Source organism: Pleurodeles waltl, chromosome 2_2 (assembly GCF_031143425.1).
Source record: "Pleurodeles waltl isolate 20211129_DDA chromosome 2_2, aPleWal1.hap1.20221129, whole genome shotgun sequence".
NCBI classification, from domain to species: Eukaryota; Metazoa; Chordata; class Amphibia; order Caudata; family Salamandridae; genus Pleurodeles; species Pleurodeles waltl.
The window spans coordinates 1,168,865,331-1,168,884,320 of NC_090439.1; the positions used below are offsets into that span (position 1 = coordinate 1,168,865,331).

At 46.5% G+C, this 18,990-nt stretch overlaps 1 protein-coding gene across 1 annotated transcript in view; it reads left to right on the plus strand.

Annotated features, from left to right (window-relative positions):
* Positions 1-18,990, plus strand: part of CPSF1 (cleavage and polyadenylation specific factor 1) — a 274,839-nt gene that overhangs the window by 47,866 nt on the left and 207,983 nt on the right. The window contains exons 12-14 of the mRNA XM_069221150.1: positions 2,239-2,361; positions 3,715-3,769; positions 9,656-9,747. Of these exons, the coding sequence (XP_069077251.1) occupies positions 2,239-2,361; positions 3,715-3,769; positions 9,656-9,747 (270 nt within the window). The remainder of the gene's footprint in view (positions 1-2,238; positions 2,362-3,714; positions 3,770-9,655; positions 9,748-18,990) is intronic.

The window sequence follows — 18,990 nt, forward strand, 5'->3', positions numbered from 1 at the left end:
ACACCACCCGTTCCTTCATGGAACCTCAACGTTGTCTTAACAAGACTCATGGGTCCACCTTTTGAACCCATGCATTCTTGCGAAATACAATTCCTAACCTGGAAAGTTGCATTTCTCATCGCCATCACATCTCTAAGAAGAGTAAGTGAAATTCAGGCGTTTACAATACAGGAACCTTTAATCCAACTACACAAAAATAAAGTAGTCCTAAGGACCAATCCTAAATTTTTACCAAAGGTTATTTCACCGTTCCACCTAAATCAAACGGTAGAACTACCAGTGTTCTTCCCACAGCCAGATTCCGTAGCTGAGAGGGCACTACATACATTAGACGTCAAAAGAGCACTAATGTACTACATCGACAGAACAAAAAACATCAGGAAGACTAAACAACTGTTTATTGCATTCCAAAAACCTCATGCAGGAAACCCAATCTCAAAACAGGGTATAGCCAGATGGATAGTTAAGTGCATCCAAATCTGCTACCTTAAAGCAAAAAGACAGCTGCCCATTACACCAAGGGCACACTCAACCAGAAAAAAAGGCGCTACCATGGCCTTCCTAGGGAATATTCCAATGCACGAAATATGTAAGGCAGCCACATGGTCTACGCCTCACACATTTACTAAGCACTACTGTGTAGACGTGCTATCCGCACAACAAGCCACAGTAGGTCAAGCCGTACTAAGAACCTTATTTCAGACTACTTCCACTCCTACAGGCTGAGCCACCGCTTTTGGGGAGATAACTGCTTACTAGTCTATGCACAACATGTGTATCTACAGCGACAGATGCCATCGAACTGAAAATGTCACTTACCCAGTGTACATCTGTTCGTGGCATCAGTCGCTGAAGATTCACATGTGCCCACCCACCTCCCCGGGAGCCTGTAGCCGTTTGGAAGTTATCTTCAACTTTGTACATTTGTAAATATATTATTTAAACCTTAAATAGGTACATACTTATTCACTCCATTGCCTGGGCACTATTACTAACACACACAACTCCTACCTCACCCTCTGCGGGGAAAACAATCGAAGATGGAGTCGACGCCCATGCGCAATGGAACCGAAGTGGGAGGAGTCCCTCGGTCCCGTGACTCGAAAGACTTCTTTGAAGAAAAACAACTTGTAACACTCCGACCCAACACCAGATGGCGGGCTATGCACAATATGTGAATCTTCAGCGACTGATGCCACGAACAGATGTACACTGGGTAAGTGACATTTTCATTCTGCCGCCTGCCACATGTGGCATCACAGTGAAGAACAAAATGTCGATAAGCCAAGGATTACAGATGTGGTCCCTGCGGCCGCAGTGATGTAGGACTCCAGTTGCATCTGATTGCTGAATCCCAGTGACTTTCGAAAATGCAATATTCTGTCATGCCACCTGTTACTGAAACAAGCATGAAACGTGTATAAAGAAATAAATGCCGATCATGCATATAGCTGAGCGCTCTCACGTCAGGTCGTAGGTCGCGGCAGCATCTCAGGACGCAGTGTAGTGACTGATTGTACGTTCATTGTTTGCTTCTGTGTAGCAAGGGTCGCAAACCCAGGGCGTCCAGCCTTCTGTCATTATTCTCTGGGACTTCCTTTGAACCAACACAGCGTGCAGTGACGTCCCTTCCGGTGTGGGGACTGGAGTCTTTTCTTTAGAAGCGTTAAGATTGGAACAGCCCCAGGCAGTGTCCAGGCTTCTTGAGAAGTACCCAAAAGGCACTGGTGGGGGACAGACTGAAGGATATCATGGACTCGCTATTGGGCTGTCCTAAGAGCTTCCTCTGGTTTGTAACTGAAGCCGAGTTTACCTGGATGGAATAAACTCCTGGGCTTTTACAAGAGAACGAGGTGCTCCACCTAATTTAGGGAGATTTGACAGGAACGTCCCAGAATGAGAAATGAAAGCTGTTAACGGGTCTGACCTTGTCTTGGGAATGGCTTCAAATTCAGCAGCAGATGTAGTGATGTCTGACTGTGGAAAGCAGAGGGAGCGTGGAGGTCTGGCCTTGGAATGGAATGTATGTTAGCGCACTGACTGCACACGAGGCAGGTCCTAGGTGAAGGCGGTTCTTGCATGTGGAATGAGGTGGTGCCTTGTTGCCTCTAATGGAGTGAGTCGTGTCATTAGGTCTGGTCTGGGTTTCAGTAGGACTAGACGTTAGATGTGCTTGCATTGTTCACAGTTGGGCACTCCTCCAACACCACTGCTAATTTCTTGTGTTTCTACCCTCAGATGATCACGATGGAGCCAGGTTATTTGTTCTTGGGATCTCGTTTGGGAAATTCTCTCCTCCTGAAATACACCGAAAAGCTTCAGGAATCACAGCCACCAGTTGCCAAAGACGCAAACAAAGCGGTAAGAATCCAGGGCAGTTTGCAAGAAAGAAAACAGTGAGTAATGCAGTGGGGCAGTTCTTCACTAGGGCAGCATGTGTAATATGAGCAGGCAAGCATGCAAAGGAGGAGGTAAGGATCAGGGCAGTTCTTCACTGGTGGAGTGCGCGTAATACCAGCAAACAAGCACGCCAACCAAGGAGTAATAAACTGGGGCAGTTCTTCACCGGGCAGCATGTGTAATATGAGCAGGCAAGCATGCAAAGAAGGAGGTAAGGATCAGGGCAGTTCTTCACTGGTGGAGTGCGTGTAATACCAGCAAACAAGCACGCAAACCAAGGAGTAATAAACTGGGGCAGTTTTTCACTAGGGTAGCATGTGTAATATGAGCAGGCAAGAATGCAAAGAAGGAGGTAAGGATCAGGGCAGTTCTTCACTGGTGGAGTGCGCGTAATACCAGCAAACAAGCATGCAAACCAAGGAGTAATAAACTGGGGCAGTTCTTCACCAGGGAGCATGGATATGAGCAAGCAAGAATGTAAAGGAAGTGGTGAGGGTCCAGGGAAGTTGAACTTCACTTGTGAGAGGGATCAATAGGGGCAGCCAGGGGTGCAAATGAAGGGGTAATGATCTAGGGGGCTTCGTCTTCTCTGGGGCGCAGGCGTAATTTGAGCGGAGAAGAATATGACCAACAGGTAAGGATCCACGGGCAGCTGGCCGTCGCTGGGATGCAGGCTCATCTTGTCCTCGTGCTCAGGTATCCCGGAATTGATGAGTGCCCGCTCCGATCCTCATGTGGTGACTCGCTCACACTCGCTGAACGCTGTTATCATGTTTAATTAAACATGTTGACAACATTTCTGCTTGACATACTGTGAAACAGACACATACGAAATGAATGTAAATCCTGTACCATCATTTACACATGGAGCTGATTGAGGTAGGTGCTTTGTCTAGTTTGATACATCCTCTCGGTTTCATCTGCCATCGCTTTGTGTGTCCTGTTGCACGTCCGAATACCTGTGATCTGCGCATCTTTGTGCACCACTAACTGAGACCAGAAATATAGGAGCAGCCATTGGTCCCATGTGCTGGGTCAGTGAGCTAAGTGCTCATGTCTGAGGCTGAGAAGTAGGATGTGTGTCTCAAGTTAGGATCTCTGCAGGGCCGAATCACCCATCCCTCAGTCATAGGTTGATAAATTGAGTAAATGAAGTTGACTAATTGAAGCACAGATTCTTCTACAAAAGCAGAATCTCTGGTAGTAACTGTAGTTGTAATGAAAACCAGTTTCTATGATTGGAAGATCACTAGTACATTGATGATCTTGTCACCGTGTCATTTTGTAAGAAATAATAGTCCTCTTTCCTTGCAGGAGGAGCCACCAAACAAGAAGAAACGCCTGGACGCAAAGCATACTGGGCGCACAGGTCAGTGTTTGCTTTCTTGAAAGTAAGGAAGGTAGATGCTTTTTAAATCACCTGAGCCTCTTAATAACTTCCGAAGAACTATAGTATGTGCTTAGCGGCTAGGAGAAACCAGGAATCCTAAGTGAGGCAGCAATGGTGGGTTGATTGTATTGTATCTTGGAGATTTAGTAAACCCCCTTGTGACCAGTATGGTTCGCAGGAGGTGGTTGCTGACTGATAGTGGCTGGTAAACTAGGGAACTGGTGACTGCTTCCTATTTTGCATGGGTTCCTGTTCGTCATTTTGCATGCGGGTCTGGAGGATGTGGCGTTCCACTCCAGGCCTGCGTCTGCTTTCTGAAGGCCTTCCAACTCTTGCAAGTGTGAACAAGATCTAGTATTTCAGTGGATAACTAGACCTATTCATAACCAGGAGCCTCACCCCCAAAGGCTGCAGTTTGAGGCAATTATATAAAATGTAGCTCTGTAGCCCTGACAGTGGAGGAGCAAGTTTAGCTGCCACTATTATTATACAGCACCAGTGGGGCAGAAGCTCAGTGGCCTGCCACCCAAATTGTGCACCAGGAGACCCACTTCTTTATATCATGTTTGCATGAGGTACATGTGCAAGTGTAGTTTGTTGCCTGTCCGCAATGATAAATGTAATTTGAGCTGGATTACATCCACATTTTGGCCCATCATAGGTAGACTCTTGTAGTGGGCAGCATTGCTTGGAGTCATTTTGCTGTCTGTACAAATGACAGGCATGTGGGCCCACAATGACTTCTTGAAAGCAATGAGGTTTCATTGTTTACCATCCGGTGTCCAGGTTTGCAGAATGCACCCGTAACCCCCTCTTGATTAACACTTGAAGCAAACATTTTTCTGGTGGAACAGTTCAGATACTGTCACTCTCTTAAGGCTTGCAGTGACTACCCCCAAGTTTGGGCTAGCGAGGCCCATTTCACCTTGCTTGCTGTTCTGCTTTCCTACCTATCTCCTATCGGAGCTTACAGAACCTCTCTGGAATGCACTTCTGAGTTCAAAGAAGACCTTTATTGTTGTTAATTCTCCCCCACCCACAAGTTCTTGAGAGACGAATTAGTAGATTTCAAGCACACGTTTAAAAGTAGTCGCAGCAATGAAAGCAAAATATATCACAGTACTTCTCAGTTGCAATGTACACAGCAAATATATAACATAACTGCAAAGCAAAGCATAAAAGTCAAATTCATCACTGTATGGGCAAGGCGGTAGGGCCTAACTCAGCTTCATCTTTCTGGGGTCTGCAAGTTGATGACTCCGGTCAACTGCGAGAAAGAGATTGTCTGCCCAAACGGGAGACTGGCAACTGACATCTAGCTCCAGCCTGAAGTCAAGCAGATTCGAATCTAACTCACTGTAGCCCAGAGTCATCCTTAAAAGTAAACTCAGTGTGAGATCCGAACAACCCTGGAGAGTGGCCAGTTCTCCTGAGTGTAGGAGGCTGGACTGGCTTGTAGTGAGTACCAAGGGGTACTTGCACCTTGCACCAGGCCCAGTTATCCCTTATTAGTGTATAGGGTGTCTAGCAGCTTAGGCTGATAGATAATGGTAGCTTAGCAGAGCAGCTTAGGCTGAACTAGGAGACGTGTGAAGCTACTACAGTACCACTAGTGTCACTTGCACAATATCATAAGAAAACACAATACACAGATATACTAAAAATAAAGGTACTTTATTTTTATGACAATATGCCAAAGTATCTCAGTGAGTACCCTCAGTATGAGGATAGCAATTATACACAAGTTATATGTACACAATACCAAAAATATGCAGTATAGTCTTAGAAAACAGTGCAAACAATGTATAGTTACAATAGGATGCAATGGGGAAACATAGGGATAGGGGCAACACAAACCATATACTCCAAAAGTGGAATGTGAACCACGAATGGACCCCAAACCTATGTGACCTTGTAGAGGGTCGCTGGGACTATTAGAAAATAGTGAGGGTTAGAAAAATAGCCCACCCCAAGACCCTGAAAAGTGAGTGCAAAGTGCACTGAAGTTCCCCAAAAGACAAAGAAGTCGTGATAGAGGAATAATGCAGGAAAGACACAAACCAACAATGCAACAACTGTGGATTTCCAATCTAGGGTACCTGTGGAACAAGGGGACCAAGTCCAAAAGTCACAAGAAAGTCGGAGATGGGCAGATGCCCAGGAAATGCCAGCTGTGGGTGCAAAGAAGCTTCTAATGGACAGAAGAAGCTGAGGTTTCTGCAGGAACGAAAAGGGCTAGAGACTTCCCCTTTGGTGGATGGATCCCCCTTGCCGTGGAGAGTCGTGCAGAAGTGTTTTCCCGCCGAAAGAACGCCAACAAGCCTTGCTAGCTGCAAATCGTGCGGTTAGCGTTTTTGGACGCAGCTGCGGCCCAGGAGGGACCAGGAGGCCGCAAATTGGACCAGAGAGAGGGTACGCCGAGCAAGACAAGGAGCCCTCTCAACAGCAGGTAGCACCCGGAAAAGTGCCAGAAACAGGCACTACGAGGATGCGTGAAACGGTGCTCGCCGAAGTTGCACAAAGGAGTCCCACGTCGCTGGAGACCAACTTAGAAAGTCGTGCAATGCAGGTTAGAGTGCTGTGGACCCAGGCTTGGCTGTGCACAAAGGATTTCCGCCGGAAGTGCACGGAAGCCGGAGTATTTGCAAAAGACGCAGTTTCCAACAATGCAGTCTGGCGTGGGGAGGCAAGGACTTACCTCCACCAAACTTGGACTGAAGAGTCACTGGACTGTGGGAGTCACTTGGACAGAGTTGCTGGATTCGAGGGACCTCGCTCGTCGTGCTGAGAGGAGACCCAAGGGACCGGTCATGCAGCTTTTTGGTGCCTGCGGTAGCAGGGGGAAGATTCCGTCGACCCACAGGAGATTTCTTCGGAGCTTCTAGTGCAGAGAGGAGGCAGACTACCCCCACAGTATGCACCACCAGGAAAACAGTCGAGAAGGCGGCAGGATCAGCGTTACAGAGTTGCAGTAGTTGTCTTTGCTACTATGTTGCAGTTTTGCAGGCTTCCAGCGCGGTCAGCAGTCGATTCCTTGGCAGAAGGTGAAGAGAGAGATGCAGATGAACTCTGATGAGCTCTTGCATTCGTTATCTAAAGTTTCCCCAGAGACAGAGACCCTAAATAGCCAGAAAAGAGGGTTTGGCTACTTAGGAGAGAGTATAGGCTAGCAACACCTGGAGGAGCCTATCAGAAGGAGTCTCTGACGTCACCTGGTGGCACTGGCCACTCAGAGCAGTCCAGTGTGCTGGCAGCACCTCTGTTTCCAAGATGGCAGAGGTCTGGACCACACTGGAGGAGCTCTGGACACCTCCCAGGGGAGGTACAGGTCAGGGGAGTGGTCACTCCCCTTTCCTTTGTCCAGTTTCGCGCCAGAGCAGGGCTAAGGGGTCCCCTGAACCAGTGTAGACTGGCTTATGCAGAATTGGGCACATCTGTGCCCATGAAAGCATTTCCATAGGCTGGGGGAGGCTACTCCTCCCCTGCCTTCACACCATTTTCCAAAGGGAGAGGGTGTAACACCCTCTCTCAGAGGAAGTCCTTTGTTCTGCCATCCTGGGACAAGCCTGGCTTGACCCCAGGGGGGCAGAAACCTGTCTGAGGGGTTGGCAGCAGCAGCAGCTGCAGTGAAACCCCAGGAAAGGCAGTTTGGCAGTACCAGGGTCTGTGCTACAGACCACTGGGATCATGGGACTATGCCAACTATGCCAGAATGGCATAGAGGGGGCAATTCCATGATCATAGACATGTTACATGGCCATATTCGGAGTTACCATTGTGAAGCTACATATAGGTAGTGACCTATATGTAGTGCACGCGTGTAATGGTGTCCCCGCACTCACAAAGTCCGGGGAATTTGCCCTGAACAATGTGGGGGCACCTTGGCTAGTGCCAGGGTGCCCTCACACTAAGTAACTTTGCACCTAACCTTTACCAGGTAAAGGTTAGACATATAGGTGACTTATAAGTTACTTAAGTGCAGTGTAAAATGGCTGTGAAATAACTTGGACGTTATTTCACTCAGGCTGCAATGGCAGGCCTGTGTAAGAATTGTCAGAGCTCCCTATGGGTGGCAAAAGAAATGCTGCAGCCCATAGGGATCTCCTGGAACCCCAATACCCTGGGTACCTTAGTACTATATACTAGGGAATTATAAGGGTGTTCCAGTATGCCAATGTAAATTGGTAAAATTGGTCACTAGCCTGTTAGTGACAATTTGAAAGAAATGAGAGAGCATAACCACTGAGGTTCTGGTTAGCAGATCCTCAGGGAGACAGTTAGGCATCACACAGGGAACACATACATATAGGCCACAAACTTATGAGCACTGGGGTCCTGACTAGCAGGGTCCCAGTGACACATAACAAACATACTGAAAACATAGGGTTTTCACTATGAGCACTGGGCCCTGGCTAGCAGGATCCCAGTGAGACAGTGAGAACACCCTGACATACACTCACAAACAGGCCAAAAGTGGGGGTAACAAGGCTAGAAAGAGGCTACTTTCTCACACTGAGCCATTCTGCTCTCAGACTGGATTGCGAGGTAAACACAAAATCTACGTGCTCTTATCAGCTAAGGTCTGGTGTGAAGAAAACAGCTTGGTTCATCTTGTGGAAAAACACAGCTTGGAAAAACACAGACATCTGTAATGTCTCAGCTGCAATGTCTAACCCCACGTTAAAGCCAATAGGCAACTAACCTAAACATCAAATGTAATGTCTAATGTCGTGTCAAAGCCAATAGGCAGCTAAGCTGAATATCAAATGTAATGTCTACTGTCATGTCAAAGCCAATAGGCAGCTGAACTGAATACAAAATGCAATGGCTAATGCCATGTCAAAGCCAATAGGCGGCTAAACTGAATACAGAAAGTAATGGCTAATGCCATGTCAAAGCCAATAGGCAGCTGAGCTGAATACAAAATGTAATGGCTAATGCCATGTCAAAGCCAATAGGCGGGTAAACTGAACAAAACATATAATGTGCTACTGGTGAACATTGAGCAACTAATATGTGCAGTGGTGAAACACAAAGTCATTGGTCAAACACAATTAATAGCATCACACTTGCTGAGCGCTCACTGTGTTTTTTGTAATTTAGCTACACTTTTGACTGCTCACATCTTTGAAAATGTAGAACACTCTGCCTCGAATGTAGCATATACTTTGTGACGCGTGCACAGTGACTCCAGGATTTCCCTTAGCTACTGCGGAAGAGATAGGAACTCTTTATAGGGTTCTTATCAAGGGAAGTTAATGTAAGCATTGAATGCAGGAGCAGAATGGTGAGGTGAAACCCTCACTTGGTGGACCAAAAAGTAAACCCAGGCGGCTGGAATAATGTACCCAGATTTAAGCAAAACCTCGTACCGCTATGCAAAGAAGCCAGCATCGCGCTTCTTCCCAGATCTATGATATGCTCTGTTTTATGTTCAGTCTATTCCCTACTCTGGTGAGGGTAGCATGGAATCCAAGGGCTAGTGCCCCATCTTTAATGATGAGAAGCGCTCATGTTTCACTTGAGTGTCCTCAGAAATACCTAGAACAAGGGTCGGTGGATGAGGGACGACACAGGACAGGTTAACAAGATACAGGAAGTCTTCCCACCTTGTAGCGCAGTAGAATGTATGATTCTTATATTTATATTTTGGTACTGGACGTCAGCAGTACTTGTCAATTGTAAGCAGACAAGTTCTACTAAATGACTGCGTTTAGTGTTCAGTCTGTGTACTTGTTCACTTTTCGTCACGTTCTCATCCTCTTCACTGACCTCTAGGTGTATCTCCAGTGCTCTCTGAGCTGCTGCTTATTGGTATAGTTTGCCTCCTCTATCCTCATTGGTTTTCTTTCTATTCTGATGCAGGCGGGAAGGCCATGCTGGATGAAGTTGATGAGATTGAAGTGTATGGCAACGAGGCACAGTCCGGAACCCAGCTGTCCACGTATTCCTTCGAGGTATGTCTGGTGGCTTTGTGCTTACGAGGGCATAGCAGGAGCATCTCCCCAGAATAAGTGTTAAACCATTCCCAACCTGCTCTTCGTTCCTCTTTTTGTCCGCTGGAAGCGCCCACTTCATGCTTTGTTGGCTGTAGATGATATCATGATTGATCGTAGACAAAATCTGAGGAATTTGACACCTTCTCCTCCAAACTAATGGAACCATATTGGAAAAAATATTGAGACATCAGAGTGTTCTTTCCAAAGTACCAGACATATGCAGGCCTTGATGCTTAATGTGTTTTTCTCTGTATCACTTGTGCGGCCCACTTAGCTTATAAAAATAATTAATTTGGGTTCACCAGATGGCCTGTTGCCACCATACTATGTAATCTGGTAAATGTGTCTTTCTGTACGGCATTGCTCCTTCAGGACTGGAGAGAGGCTTGCATTATTTCATTCCTGAAAGCCCTCCTTTGGTACCTCTGTTATGCGTAACTTTACACCTATCGCTCTTCTGCTGTATGACTTCAAGAGGAGAGGTGAATGGCCAGCTGTCCTTCCGAGGAAGCAGGCTTCAGGGCAGACGGTGGCGCCAAAGTCAATATTCAGCATTAACTGCAAATGATACTCCGTCTGCGTGGCAAAGTAGCACTGATGCTTCTTGACTTATCTGTGGCGTTCGCCACCATGTCCCCGACCATTCCTGCATTGCAGTGGGATGGATCTAAAGGTAGCTTTAAAATTGATTCCCTTTTACCATTGGGTCTGCAGTCAGTTGTGCATCATGCCATCCCCCTTTTGATCTGCAGAGTACCACATTTCTCTTCCCTGAACCCAGCTCTTGTCAACCTCTGTGACTCCCTAAGCCATAGTAGTTTGGTCGATAAACCTGTCTTTCGTGTGTCATGCTGATGAAGCCCAGCTCACTATGAGTTTGGCTTGGAAAACGGATCTTGCACACAACATTTTTCCCTGCTGTACCACAGAAGCCTGTTACTGGATGTCACACAGTTGTTTGAAACTGAACTCCAAAGTGTGATGATGAGCTTTCCTTTATGCCTCAGGTGGTTAGTGTCTCTAACTCGCGTTTTTCAACTCAGACTTCCGCAGAAGATTCTGCCGCTTTGCCCAGATCACGCATTATCAAATACTAAAGGCAGTGGTGAGCGAGCTCACATCTTGATTAACCTAATCCCTGTATTTAGGACTTGTAGCCACTGTCACCCATCATTTGCAACTGGTTAAACTGCAGCAGGTGATCTGCTTACTGTGCTATGCAGTGCCTCCATTTGTGGATATCTTAGTAGTTTAGACTAGCTCTGTGTATACAACCGCTGGATGTTCAAGGACATGATGTATGTTCATTCTTCAGCAACTTGAACATCATTCGACTCATCGCTGTCTGTCATGCAGAAAAGCTCTTAAAACCTTACCTCATTTATGGATCTCTAGGGCCAGGGCGCCCTAACAGGTATTTGTACTCTCTAAAAATTCTGTAAATACGCAGGTACTCCGTGCATCTAAGCTGGACGAATACTTGAACTCTAGAAAAAAATAGTAAGAAAAGTGAGTGATTGTTTCTTCTGTCTGCTCAACACCATTTTGGAGTACTCCGTGATCAATACCAAAGTTATTCTAACTGCATCAAGTTCACATGTATGTAAGTATTCGCTGTGCTACTTCCCCTTTCTTTATTAAGCTACAGAGGGTCAGTGGAGTATTTTACTGTTTTTTGGGGCTACATTTTAGGCAGGTCTTTTTATGCTGTGTTTCTTGTTCGGTGCACTATGAATTAGATCTGCCTCTCTCACCTGCCTGGGTTCAACTCGTTTCATCAGAAGCTCTGTTGTGCAGGGATCTGGATTCTGCAGACGTGCAGCTGACAACTAGGTGCCAACAATGCTCAAAAGTACTTTTCCAGAATCAAAGGATTCCCTTGTAGATAGAGTGCATGGCAGGGATGTGGAATTCCAATTGCCCGGGGACATCTTGTTTGGGGTCAAGGGCAACAAGTTTTTATGTTTACTTTGTCCTTGGGACAAGTAGGCCCAACCCTCTGCAGGACAAACCCTTTAGGTGCCTGTTTACAGAGAGTGGAACTCTCTGCAGTTGAGGCAATGTGTTTCCAAAAGATAATGCTGTTCAAACTTGTATTTATGGTTCATTATTTGAAAGTCTTCATTATTAGGGTGAGTGCTGTAAATAAATGATTTAAGCTCACACTTCACTACTGACGTTGGTTCCAGTACAAAACAAAAAAAAGTGTATACACATGTTTGAAAAGTTTAGGCTATGAGGCTAAGTATAATGCTCCCAGAATGCTCTCTGATTAGATGCAAATGAAGTGTCATTTAGTAAAATGTTTTGATGCATGCTAGTATTTCCCAAAAATATTTCTAATGGAAAATCAGTGTAACCATTTTCAACACGATTATGGGAAGCATGAAAATAAACAAACACTGACAAAGCCAACTGATCTGACATATTTTTATAAGTCCTTTAGTTTCATCAATGCGTGTCTTGTTTTGACATGGCTTTTGTAACACTTTATTGTTGTGGGAGCTACCAGGCCCTCAACATTGTAACAAACACTGGCAAAAAAAACCAAAACGTTTTTGAACTCTAAAAGCACATGTTGCCACCAGTGGCATAACAAAGGCCCCGCAGCCGCCCTCCAGGGGACCCCTTCAGCACAGCACCTGCCCTGAGTGAGTCTGAAGAGGGGTTCCTCCATGTTCTTTGCAAAGGGGCACCCTTCAGTTTCGTTACGTCACTGATTGCCACTGTTGTTCCTGACACTGAACAAAACTACTTTGTGTGCCAATATGCTCCTTGTGGAAGAGCAGAATGCGATCACTCACAGTAAAGCCATCCGAAAGAGAGAGAAATAGAAGTTTAATAAAAACAAAATGTCTTGGTTAACACCAGACCTAATTAGGGACCGAGACCCACATGTAGGTAGCTTTTTGCATGTCGCAAACAGCGACTTTCGCTGTTTGCGATGTGCAAAAAGCACATTGCGATGCACAAACCCAGTTTTGCGATTCAGTAACCTGGTTACCGAATCGCAAAACGGGTTTGCAACTCGCAATTAGGAAGGTTGTTTTCCCTTCTTAATTGCGACTCACAGTGCAATGTAGGATTGTTTTGTGACCTCGAACGCGGGCGCAAACCAATCGCAGTTTGCACCCATTTCAAATGGGTGCTAACACTTTCACAAAAGGGAAGGGGTCCCCCTGGGACCCCTTCCCCATTGTGAATGTCACTGTAAACATTTTTTCAGAGCAGGCAGTGTTCCTTTGGACCACTGCCTGCTCTGAAAAAGTAAAATGAAAACGTTTCATTTTTCGTTTTTGTAATGCATCTAGTTTTACTTTAAGGAAAACGGGCTGCAATACAAAAAAAAAAAACTGCTTTATTGAAAAGCAGTCACAGACATGGTGGTCTGCTGTCTCCAGCAGGCCACCAGCCTTGTGAGAGCCGCCATTCGCAAGGGGGTCGCAAATTGCGACACACCTCATGATTATTCATGAGGTGGGCATTTGCGAAGCCCTTGCGAATCACAGATGGTGTCAGGGACACCATCCTACATTCGGATTTGCGACTCGCAATTTGCAGGTCGCAAATCTGAACCTACCTACATGTGGCCCCAAATTCTTAAAGAAAGTCACAAAAGTGCACCCATGGTATATGTCGTACCCCTATAAAATATTTGTGAACTGTATTTTAGCATGGGTAAATACGCATGTGTAGATTTGCTCATGTGAAAATCTGTTGAGCATTTGCAAGTTCATTTTCCCTCCAGCCACTTTCTTCCCAACCCTGGAAGAAGTTCTAATTCTGCCATTGTCAGGAGTAAATGTCCAACCTTTCTTATTATGGGAAAATATTAAAGGGAAGCTGGTGAAAATCTTTAAAACATGCAGGTTAGTAGGTTTGCAGACTCCAAGGCATTCCAGCCCTGGAACTATTGCTTACTGCTTCCTCCAGCCCCAGTATGCAGATCTGCAGAAAGGTGGCAAAATAAGGAAATTGCTACAGTAGGGATTGAAACTGCAAGTATTCAAGCCCTACTATGGTAGTAGCCCTGGCATAATGAGAGAGGCTATTATCAGAGCTCTTACATAATGAGATTGCTGCCATAGTTTGGCCCACACTACATGGCACCAAAGGGACAAGTAGATCTTTTTACAGGAGAAGTAGATTTGAGAAGCAACCTGTCCCCTGGACAAGTAGATCTTTTAATAAATTCCACACCCCTGGCATGGCCATAGCCATTCCTTCATGAGCAAACTGGGCTGTCCACAAAGCTCTCCTTCTGCTTAACCTAGAAGTGCTAAACAGAGGTGTAGGAAGTTGGCTCTGTATGTGCTATTTCAAAGTAAGGAATAGCATGCACAGAGTCCAAGGGTTCCCCTTAGAGGTAAAATAGTGGTAAAAAAATAGATAATACTAATGCTCTATTTTGTGGTAGTGTGGTCGAGCAGTAGGCTTATCCAAGGAGTAGTGTTAAGCATTTGTTGTACATACACATAGACAATAAATGAGGTACACACACTCAGAGACAAATCCAGCCAATAGGTTTTTGTATAGAAAAATATCTTTTCTTAGTTTATTTTAAGAACCACAGGTTCAAATTCTACATGTAATATCTCATTCGAAAGGTATTGCAGGTAAGTACTTTAGGAACTTCAAATCATCAAAATTGCATGTATACTTTTCAAGTTATTCACAAATAGCTGTTTTAAAAGTGGACACTTAGTGCAATTTTCACAGTTCCTAGGGGAGGTAAGTATTTGTTAGGTTAACCAGGTAAGTAAGACACTTACAGGGCTTAGTTCTTGGTCCAAGGTAGCCCACCGTTGGGGGTTCAGAGCAACCCCAAAGTCACCACACCAGCAGCTCAGGGCCGGTCAGGTGCAGAGTTCAAAGTGGTGCCCAAAACGCATAGGCTAGAATGGAGAGAAGGGGGTGCCCTGGTTCCGGTCTGCTTGCAGGCAAGTACCCGCGTCTTCGGAGGGCAGACCAGGGGGGTTTTGTAGGGCACCGGGGGGGACACAAGCCCACACAGAAATTTCACCCTCAGCGGCGCGGGGGCGGCCGGGTGCAGTGTAGAAACAAGCGTCGGGTTCGCAATGTTAGTCTATGAGAGATCTCGGGATCTCTTCAGCGCTGCAGGCAGGCAAGGGGGGGATTCCTCGGGGAAACCTCCACTTGGACAAGGGAGAGGGACTCCTGGGGGTCACTTCTCCAGTGAAAGTCCGGTCCTTCAGGTCCTGGGGGCTGCGGGTGCAGGGTCTCTCCCAGGCGTCGGGACTTTAGGTTCAAAGAGTCGCGGTCAGGGGAAGCCTCGGGATTCCCTCTGCAGGCGGCGCTGTGGGGGCTCAGGGGGGACAGGTTTTGGTACTCACAGTATCAGAGTAGTCCTGGGGTCCCTCCTGAGGTGTCGGATCTCCACCAGCCGAGTCGGGGTCGCCGGGTGCAGTGTTGCAAGTCTCACGCTTCTTGCGGGGAGCTTGCAGGGTTCTTTCAAGGCTGCTGGAAACAAAGTTGCAGCCTTTCTTGGAGCAGGTCCGCTGTCCTCGGGAGTTTCTTGTCTTTTCGAAGCAGGGGCAGTCCTCAGAGGATGTCGAGGTCGCTGGTCCCTTTGGAAGGCGTCGCTGGAGCAGGATCTTTGGAAGGCAGGAGACAGGCCGGTGAGTTTCTGGAGCCAAGGCAGTTGTCGTCTTCTGGTCTTCCGCTGCAGGGGTTTTCAGCTGGGCAGTCCTTCTTCTTGTAGTTGCAGGAATCTAATTTTCTAGGGTTCAGGGTAGCCCTTAAATACTAAATTTAAGGGCGTGTTTAGGTCTGGAGGGTTAGTAGCCAATGGCTACTAGCCCTGAGGGTGGGTACACCCTCTTTGTGCCTCCTCCCAAGGGGAGGGGGTCACAATCCTAACCCTATTGGGGGAATCCTCCATCTGCAAGATGGAGGATTTCTAAAAGTCAGAGTCACCTCAGCTCAGGACACCTTAGGGGCTGTCCTGACTGGCCAGTGACTCCTCCTTGTTTTTCTCATTATCTTCTCCGGCCTTGCCGCCAAAAGTGGGGCCTGGCCGGAGGGGGCGGGCAACTCCACTAGCTGGAGTGTCCTGCTGGGTTGGCACAAAGGAGGTGAGCCTTTGAGGCTCACCGCCAGGTGTGACAATTCCTGCCTGGGGGAGGTGTTAGCATCTCCACCCAGTGCAGGCTTTGTTACTGGCCTCAGAGTGACAAAGGCACTCTCCCCATGGGGCCAGCAACATGTCTCGGTTTGTGGCAGGCTGCTAAAACTAGTCAGCCTACACAGATAGTCGGTTAAGTTTCAGGGGGCACCTCTAAGGTGCCCTCTGGGGTGTATTTTACAATAAAATGTACACTGGCATCAGTGTGCATTTATTGTGCTGAGAAGTTTGATACCAAACTTCCCAGTTTTCAGTGTAGCCATTATGGTGCTGTGGAGTTCGTGTTTGACAAACTCCCAGACCATATACTCTTATGGCTACCCTGCACTTACAATGTCTCAGGTTTTGTTTAGACACTGTAGGGGTACCATGCTCATGCACTGGTACCCTCACCTATGGTATAGTGCACCCTGCCTTAGGGCTGTAAGGCCTGCTAGAGGGGTGTCTTACCTATACTGCATAGGCAGTGAGAGGCTGGCATGGCACCCTGAGGGGAGTGCCATGTCGACTTACTCGTTTTGTCCTCACTAGCACACACAAGCTGGCAAGCAGTGTGTCTGTGCTGAGTGAGAGGTCTCCAGGGTGGCATAAGACATGCTGCAGCCCTTAGAGACCTTCCTTGGCATCAGGGCCCTTGGTACTAGAAGCACCAGTTACAAGGGACTTATCTGGATGCCAGGGTCTGCCAATTGTGGATACAAAAGTACAGGTTAGGGAAAGAACACTGGTGCTGGGGCCTGGTTAGCAGGCCTCAGCACACTTTCAATTGTAAACATAGCATCAGCAAAGGCAAAAAGTCAGGGGGCAACCATGCCAAGGAGGCATTTCCTTACAAGAGGTTATCTAGTTACTTGTCTAGGAATCTACGCCACTGAGAGATCTGCCATTGGCGATCATACCCGGAGTCCGAAGTGATAGTTATGCAGAATATTTCCACTTTTATACTTTCCACAACACTACACACTTAAATGCTGTGACAGCAATGTACCGTTTAAAGCATTCCTCCAGATTCCATGCACCGGGCAACAACCAGAGACCTTTTCAACTATGTACTGCGAAAGGCTAGAAACATAATACAAATCAAGGTGCTTTGCAACCCTGTCAGGGTTATGAAGCACTTGTAAATAACACAGTATAATACTGAGGTCTTTCTTCTCACCCATGTGGATTGAAGACCATCTAGCAATGTTCGGAGTTCGATGGCTAGCTCTTCTATTCCAGATGTCCTGGATTTGAAACGGTGAAATATTTGATCTTTTGCTTCGGTATTGTCCTGCTAGTAGATGTGTTTTCTTTGTTGTACAAAAGTTATCTCCTACAACCATTTCTTTGTCTGAATAGAAATCATTGGTTCATTGTAGTTCTGAAACCTTTGGTGCACAGCAGATTTTGATCCACAAGGTCGAAAGCTGCACAGCGATCAACAAAGCAGTGAAGCTTACCACCTTTATTTATTTATTGTTCTTCCTGCTAAGACCTTAAGAACAAAACTATGGTCAATTGTTGCCCTGTTCCCTAGGGATTGAGTTTTTTGCTGGCAACCAAACTTACAAGACCTTGTAGTACTGTTCTTACAAAACTCTTGGATGTGATGTCCAGCAAAGAAATGGATCTATAATTTGCTAGGTCGGTTTGAATGCCCTTTTTTAATATGGGTTTCAGAATTGCTCCAGAAATCCAGAATGGAGCTGTGTATTGTTAGCCCCAGAGAAAATGGACCTGATTAAAGATGCCTGCCATCAATAATTTGTTTTGAATAAAACTGGAAGGAGGCTGCCCTGCCCGCCTATACAAGATTGTTTTACATTCTCAGTGGCTTTGACCAAAGAGTTGGTTTCCAGCAGTTTTTATAAATCAGGGTCAGAGCTGTAAGTCCCATCTTGTGGACAATCACATGCCTTTTTTTAGGGTTGAGCCTGTGAGAGCATGCGTATCGCTAGCGAGATGCTCTTGTAGTCTGAAAAGGGCTTGAAGCCCACCCGTGGCTTAGCATTTGTTGGCTGCAGCACCCCTCTTCTCTGCAGACTTCTTAATTGGCCAGTGCTGGCCAAAGGTAATTTCTGTTCTGGCAGTGGGGCACTGTGATTGAGGTAGGTACCATTTCTTCTCCTCCCTCCCACTTCCCCGCCTGGTTGTTGTTTCCTGCTTGTGTGTTTTTGTAAAGCGCAACTACTCACCTGTGAGGGTCTCAAGGCGCTGGTGGTGGATCTGGGCTTCATTCGCAGAGCCATGTTTTGAGGTTCTTCCTGAAGATGGTAAGAGATGGGCTTTGTCAGAGGTGCGTAGGCAGGTTGTTCCAGCTCTTAGCTGCGAGGTATGTGAAGGATCTTCCTCCGGCAGGGGTTTTCCGGATGCGTGGGATGGTAGCTAGCGCCTTCAGGGTGGGAGCCAATGGAGGGTCCTAAGGTTTTGGGAGATCTGTTCTTGACGGCAGAGGTTCAGGACGGCATTTTGGATGAGTTGTAGTTTCCTGATATTCTTTGTTGTAGTGTACATTAAACAAGGACACGTTAATTTTTTGGTAGGCACGGGAGATTAATGTGCCCAGAATCAGAGGATGTTGAGCCAAAGTGAGACTCACCTGGTTTTCCAGCTCCAAGGCCAGCAACTGTAGCCATTATGCCACACCCTCACCCTCTAGCAGCGAAGTGAAGGACACAGCCCATGGATGGGCTGCTTCTTAACTTTTTGGTCTATGATCTGTTTATTATTTAAGGCTAATAGTCAAGCATACTACGGCTCCCCAAAACGATTGCATCTGTAAATAGTAGGTTTGTGCCACCCTTTCCTACCATATTTGTAGTGCTGTTGGAATGAATGGACAATCTGCTGGAGTTTTCTTGTATCTTTCTGAAGTTTGTAAAGTTTTTATCAATTATAGGCAACCGGTTATTTGCAGCGGTTCCCAGTTTACACACTTGCGCAGCTTTTCCTCACATACTGACAGCATTTGCTCACCTGCACCAAGATGTTTTCAGCTGGTTGGTGCTGAAAGTGATGTGCTGTTTCTGTGGCATGTTAACTTGGACCTCGCTTTCCTTATGAGTATCTTTCGG